General features: G+C 35.3%; 1 protein-coding gene across 5 annotated transcripts; it reads right to left on the bottom strand.

Annotated features, from left to right (window-relative positions):
- Nucleotides 1-351: 351 nt before the first annotated feature.
- On the bottom strand, nt 352-6,747 carry LOC102584623 (vacuolar protein sorting-associated protein 25). 5 transcript variants are annotated; one of them, XM_015305840.1, is made up of 7 exons: nt 6,661-6,747; nt 4,347-4,438; nt 3,600-3,739; nt 2,145-2,198; nt 1,961-2,049; nt 1,140-1,215; nt 352-650 (listed from the first exon to the last, which is right to left on the bottom strand). In XM_015305840.1, the coding sequence occupies exons 2-7, from the start codon at nt 4,403-4,405 to the stop codon at nt 529-531; spliced, it is 540 nt and encodes a 179-aa protein (XP_015161326.1). In that variant the 5' UTR covers nt 4,406-4,438; nt 6,661-6,747; the 3' UTR covers nt 352-528. The 5 variants fall into 5 exon arrangements, 4 of the variants coding, with proteins under 4 accessions (XP_015161326.1, XP_015161325.1, XP_006367999.1 ...); XM_015305839.1 differs by lacking the exon at nt 6,661-6,747 and adding an exon at nt 6,244-6,602; XM_006367937.2 differs by lacking the exon at nt 6,661-6,747 and adding an exon at nt 6,059-6,205.
- Nucleotides 6,748-6,818: the final 71 nt, after the last annotated feature.

Here is a 6,818-nt window from a genome sequence, read left to right as displayed (position 1 = left end):
TAGACCTAGCCTTTTGTTGTTTACTGCGTTTCATGCATCGCATTACTTTCTTGTTGTTATTGTCTCATCTGTTGATTATACGCTCTCTTTTGTATTGGCTGTTATATTTTACATATATCTCTCCTGTCATTTAGATTTGTTGTTCTTGAGCTGAGGGTCTCCCGGAAACAGCCTCTCTATCTCCACGAGGTAGTGGCAAGGTCTGCGTACACTTTACCCTCCCCAGACCCCACCTAGTGGGATTTCACTGGGCATGTTGTTGTTGTTGTTGTCACACAGTGAGAGACAAATTTATCTGTTCATATATAGCCTTTCAGTCTATATATTATCTGTTCATTTAGGCAAAAGTAGTCAAGTAAGAATTCAATGTTCATTCTACCTGGAATTAAAATAGTCCAGTAAGGTATCTGTACCATAACATGAAACCATTTTATCTCCAGTTTCACTCCATAAAGTAATTCATACGCGTGCTTGTAGATACGAACTTTCTCCATCATTGTACACATAAATATAGTCTACCAAGGTGGTTTACAGAGAAAATTTGACACCTTCATCATCAGCTGAAGTTCCCTTAAATATTGCAAGCTTCCCTTTATGTTCAAGCAGCTTCAAAGCTCGCATAAGAACTGTACGGTCTATTCCATGAAGCTCTAGAAAAATCAAAACGCCAAAGAAAAAGAAGAAGATAATAGCATAAGTCCATGAAGTTTGTCAGAGGATAAAACCATGTACGCGAGTTCATTACTAACCATAAAATACATACAGAATTGCCAGATGTTAAACGTAAAATGTTTGATATAATGATCCACTGATATTTCTATTACATGTTTATGATCGAGTAGTTCAAGATTGAAATAAGCACATGATCATATTAGAAAAGGAACAATTGAAAGCGTAAACTCTTCTCAGTGAAAATATGCTTCGTGCATAGTAGGGAAAGTGAAATGCCAAGACCTAAGCTAATATATGCAAAATATTTGCAGAAAGAAGAAAAGAATAACCAATATTTTTTTGAAAAGGAGAAAACAATATTGGTTATACTTTCATTTTCTTTCATTAAATATTTTGCATATGTTAGCTTGGGTGTTTAACTATATGTGGTATCTAATATCTAGTAGATTCTAAAACCTAAATTTTACCTGTTCCACGGGACTCCACCCCAGAACGTATTTCTTCAACTGTCATAACACTGTCTTCCAGCCCATTCTCCTTCACCTAATCAGACAGATAATACTTCCGTAAGGAATTTGATAAGGCTCGGTAATGGCAGCAGATTGCCAACACAAAAACAATGTGACAAGGTTGAATATACTCCTGTTCATCATTTCATTCAAAAGAAAACCAGACACCATGTCTTTCTGCATCCATCCCCAAATATGGTATATAGCAGTCTTCCAACAGGGAACCTAATTGCTAAACATTAAAATTGCATCTTTTATAGGATAACACTCCGTGAGAAATTCGACTCAAATGACCAAACTGAGAGAGATTTCAGATAAATTTAAGAAGAACAAGAAAGCAGGAAAGTGGAAGCTACGCAGAAGGGAAAAGGAGTCATGGAAGACTGATGATAAACACGATCTTGCAGCGCCACCCTTTATAAATGGATAACCCATAGAGAAGAAAATGGTTCTATACAAAGATAGTTATATGAGGTGGTAGATGCGGAGCGAGGGAGAGCATGAGGAACATAGATCGGGATTATAACTCATAAGGTGGCTACATGATTCTCTTTCTCCTTTACTTAATCTCTACTTTTGCTGTATAACAACTTCATATGACGTTTGAGTATGGTAACCAAGAATGAATCCTATATCCACTCAACTAATCATGGTATAGTCCCCTCAAATGCAGAGCCATTCCTAAACGCTACCAGGTTCTATAATCCACTAGCATATTGAGTTAGGACCGCTAAATTGAGAAAAAATATCAATTATCATAAGGTTGTACTACTACTCACAAAGTTTACAATCAAGTCTGCCCAGTCTTGAATACGATGCCATAGGACTAGGCATTTTCTATGACCTTTATCCATCCATTCTGCACGACCTGTCAAGTAGATCAGAGTCAGAGATCTAGCCTTCTGCAGTACAACAGACTCTCATTAAGGTCCTATATATTGTTCATGTGGCAAGATCACTTACCATCAGAAACCAAAGCCGAGATAAATGCCTCCCTAGCTTCATGACTCAGAGATCCTGCACTATCAAAGATCATCTGTATTCAGTTGTGGCACACTAATATTGCCACCATTCCAGATTACAAAAGATTTTCATCCAGTCCGAGTAAAGCTATACCACATAAAGAGATAATCACATTTTCTTTTAGCTAAAAACGCAAGGATTTTGCATTTTCTTAAAAAAAATCAACCAGTACCGGCAAGCTTTACCACCTAATGCTATTGTGATTGAAATTTCTTTTGGTTGATATGTTCTATGAACAGATATGCATACTTAATGGCATAGAAAAACTGAAGAGATTTCTTCAGTAACCTTGTGCTCCAGAGGAATAAGTATTACAAATTCACGCCATTAAACTTTAGAATCACATAAATTTAAACAGTTTGATCATTTATATGAATTTCTTACTTCCCTTGGAAACATTTGCAGAGGAAAAGAAATTCATTGGAGGCAATGTACATGTGGTTTAAAGTCAATCTTTTGTTGCTAGATAAGCTAACGTGAATTACTCCATGGCATGCTACTATAATATAATTCCATAATATTTTGGTAAGTGGTAACATAGCAGAAATTTTCTCAATGGATCTGAAACTTTTAAAATATTTTACATTCAATTGTAATGATATTTACATTTTGCTCTTTTTCTGTTTTGCAGCTGTTTCTTATTAATTTTCCTCTAACCATCCCACTTCCTTGGAAATTAGATGAGTAACCTACTGATTCACATGTAATTAATCCATTTTCTTCCCTGGTTGTAGGATAATCTCTGTATCATTGGTTATTTCAACAACAAACTGAGAAAATCAGCATAAACATATTTTATGCTCCTTTTCATGCTGGGACTAGATCATCTCAGTTCAAATGTGCATGCATGCATGAGAATGTCTATTTTGTTTCTGCTTCCTTGCTTAATGCCCAGTACAGATTCGTTTTGACAATCTTGTAAGAATCCAGAGGGAGATAGTTACTTCTTTCAAATTTAAATGAAACTCATTTCGCTTCGGGACATTCCAGAATGTGGACACCATTTCATTTCTATACAATTTTCAAGACCTTTAAAGAATTCAAATTCATAACATATGCATTTTATAGCTCTGTAATATTTTCCGATAAGAAATCACAACTTTTTAAACTATTACTTCAATATTTTCTTCCATTATCACTACTATAATGTATATTTTTAGAACAGATCATCACTATTATAATATAAGTCAAATTAACATCTTAAATATCACATGAGCTGGAATGGAGGCAGTGCTATTTTAAGTTCCTCTGGCATTCAAGATCACTAGCTGTTGTTATAAATTTCAACCCACTTTGCTGAATTTTTACCCAAAGCAATAATTTGGGGAATATATATAAAGCAGCTCCTTGGCAGAACGTCGAATATATAAAACACTAATAAGAAGAAGCACTCACTTTCAATAGCAGCATTACTGAACAATGGAAAGTCTACCTCCAGCGCAATCACAAAGATCTTTTGGGTTCGACAGAAATCAATTATGAGCTCTTTCCATAGTTGTATCTGCTTCTCTCTAGTTTCCCTCACAGGCTGCAAACTGGGAAAGAAAATAAATTATCATAAAACTAAAAACAAGCTTCCTGTTACACGTTAAAAGGAAAAAGTGTTTCATCCACCCAATAAAAGATTGGATGGTAGATGAATGGAACAGGTACAAGAAGTCCTTAGTGATTACTTGAAAACAGACATTAGCTTATCAGAAATCCATAGGGATAACTGCTTCTAGGTACTTTCCAGTTATAAGATACAACAATAAGAAAGCAATCCAAACTAAACAACTGATTTTGTCATCCGAATAATGAGACTGCTTCCATGCCCTGATTAGAACCTTTCTCTAGGAATCATTCTATTTACTTTCTCCTCATTAGCAAATACATCCATCCATCATGTACCCATAACAAATTTAGTCCTAAAGCAGAATGGATAGACTCATATAGCCAACCTCCACTGATGTGGGAAATTGGGGTTGAGGCCTAGTTGATTGACATCTACTGCTGTCAAAATGCAGGTTCAACACACCGTCCAAGAAAAGGTTTTCCATATATTTTGACCAGACAAGTTCAAATACTAAATCCAGAAACTGAAATTTATAGCCAAGTGTTAATACATATAGAGACATGGAAATAAGGGCAGGAGCAAATTACGTGAAGTAGGGTGGATAATTAAAGAAGTTAGGCAGCTTGAATTCGCCTAGCTTCTGCATCTTTCCTGAATTACTTCCTTCTCTGCTTTACACCTGCTCATTCAAAAATATTACTTGTAACAAATAAATATATAAAAGAAACAAGGAAAGAGAAAAATATCACTAAAATAAAACCCAATATTAGTGGTGGTAAAGGCTGGTTGGTTGGATTTGGACAAGTAAAAAATGAGTTAAATAGAAAAGGGGTCATAACCCAACCTGTTCATATCTACACGGGTTGGTTTGTGAATAATTCTGGTCCAACCAATATCTTGAAGAATAAATTTATCCAACAAAACAAGTCTGAATTCAAAAAAACATATTTCTTTACTGTGGTCTATTGAATTTCCCACAAAAAAGATATGCATTTGCTTGACATTGTCAAAATGGCATCAGAAATAACGACATAGAAGGTTCGTTTTCCTGCATGCTTAATTGAATTCAATAGGAAGTTCAGGTGATATATCCTGATTTCAAGTCATCAAATGTGCCTTTGGGTGATGACTTCAAGCCAAAAAGAGAGAGAACATAAATAGCCTGGAGCTTTTGCATGTCATCAGATTATGCATTTGAAGTGTAGCCCACTATTCTCACTTATCAGAAGAAAAAAAAAAAAGAATGTAAAACATTGCTATCACTAAGCAAACAACAGTCTTTCAGAAACTCCCACTCCAGAGCTCCTAGAGTCGGAATAGCATCTGACATTATCTTGAGATATGAAAATGCTGGCGTGGTAAATCCAAATCAGGAAGAATTGAGAAGAATGAATCACGTAAAACTTGGGCATACCAAATTCAATCTGCCAAAAATTGACACTAGTAACATTTGTATTTCAGTCAGTACTTAGGTAGTACTGAAAAACCATATTTACAAAAAGAAGAAAAGATTAGTCTTTCCAATGCTAAACCAGGAACTAGATGGACCCTAAAACATCTATGATTGACTCAGTCTCATTGGAGTAGACATTTATACACCAAAAACAGAACAACAAAATACATTTAAGCTTGACTTCCTGCAGGTTGTTGTCCCTATTTTCAAAACATCTATCATTTCTCTCTCCATATAGTCCACCATATACAAGTAGGGATCATCCTGAAGGTGAAGAAGAAAAAATCCAGAATTCGAAGTGAATAAAGCATAAACTCAGTAAATTCGAAGGAGGAAATAAACCCAATCACCATTTGTATCAAGTTGCTGAATTGGACCACAGAGAAGCATATATGACAAGTGTTCAGTATAATGCTTTCCACAAAAAGGGAAAATGAGTTCCTACATTTGATCCAACTCCTAATCAATCCAACACCTAGTCATTGTTATCAACCTGAATTGGACCACAGAAAGCATATATGACATGTGTTGAGTACAATGCTTTCCGCCAAAACGGGAAAATGAGTTCCTACATTTATTCCAACTCCTAATCAATCTAACAACCTAGTCATTGTTATCAACCTTTAATATCCAAAAGTATCACCAATACACAATCTTTGTAGTACCTTACTGGCTTATCATACACCTCGTTTACTAACTATATGTCACCTAAAATACAGGCAAATGATAACAGTTTCCTCTTCCTCCATACACATCAAGAAACAGAAAAAAACAAAACTTTACATAAAATTAGTATCTGGGTGTCTTTAATAATGGAAAAAGAAAACAAAGACAAAGAGTACATACTTCAGCAAGCCAGAAACTCAGAAACCCAAACTTAACTACTTCAATAATCCAAAGGTTCTCTCTTTAGAGATGCCCAACAGAAGAAGAACCATATTTAAACTACAACACAATAGGAATTTATAATCACACAAAATAAAAAATTTAATCAAGAAAGAGAATCTAATAGAGATATTAGATTAGCACACCACAATCGATGCTCCAAAGTTGCAATTTCATCCACAAAAATGGGGCTATTTTTCGTCTTTCTTCAACAAAACTAATCTGAAGCACCTCAATTTTCACTTGGACACAACAATCTGTAAATTAGGTTATGATGAAACTTTGGAAAAAGGAATGGGGAAGAGAATGATCTGGTTTGTTTAAAGAGAAGCTCTGAAGAAAAAGTCACGTGCAGAAAGTTTTGTTCTGTTGAAAAACTCACGGTAGTTAAGGATCGAGACAGAAAATGTACCAAACTTGGATTATTAATGCTCCAATAGAAAGAAATAGGACTATTTTGAGTCTAAACTCAAAGTTAGTGAACCATTTTAAGCCTTTTATCAAATGGTGTGTGTGAAAAAAAATAAGAAAAAAAGAGAAAGAAAATGAAAATGGAGTGCTACTTCTTCACTTGTCGTCGTCTTCAATTCGATTCAAGACTGCCAATCACAGTAGAAGCACACCACCCCCCACCACGAACCCAACAAAAGCCCTTCAAGCACAGCTGTTCAAGGGTAATTCAATACTACCTCAAAAACTCCTCAAACCATCCTGTCATGCA

This window comes from Solanum tuberosum, unplaced genomic scaffold (genome assembly GCF_000226075.1).
Source record: "Solanum tuberosum cultivar DM 1-3 516 R44 unplaced genomic scaffold, SolTub_3.0 contig00040, whole genome shotgun sequence".
Lineage (NCBI taxonomy): Eukaryota > Viridiplantae > Streptophyta > Magnoliopsida > Solanales > Solanaceae > Solanum > Solanum tuberosum.
Note: the sequence above shows the minus strand (reverse complement) of the source record. Positions and strands in the feature narration are given on the sequence as shown.

What these genes read in the sequence shown, in the direction of transcription:
- LOC102584623 (XM_015305840.1), bottom strand. Translation starts at nt 4,405, where the DNA reads ATGCAGAAGCTAGGCGAATTCAAGCTGCCTAACTTCTTTAATTATCCA. An exon ending in CAGTAATGCTGCTATTGAAA is followed by an intron (nt 2,199 to 3,599) that starts GTGAGTGCTTCT and finishes TTGATAGTGCAG; the next exon opens with GATCTCTGAGTCATGAAGCT. An exon ending in CTCGGCTTTGGTTTCTGATG is followed by an intron (nt 2,050 to 2,144) that starts GTAAGTGATCTT and finishes TCTACTTGACAG; the next exon opens with GTCGTGCAGAATGGATGGAT.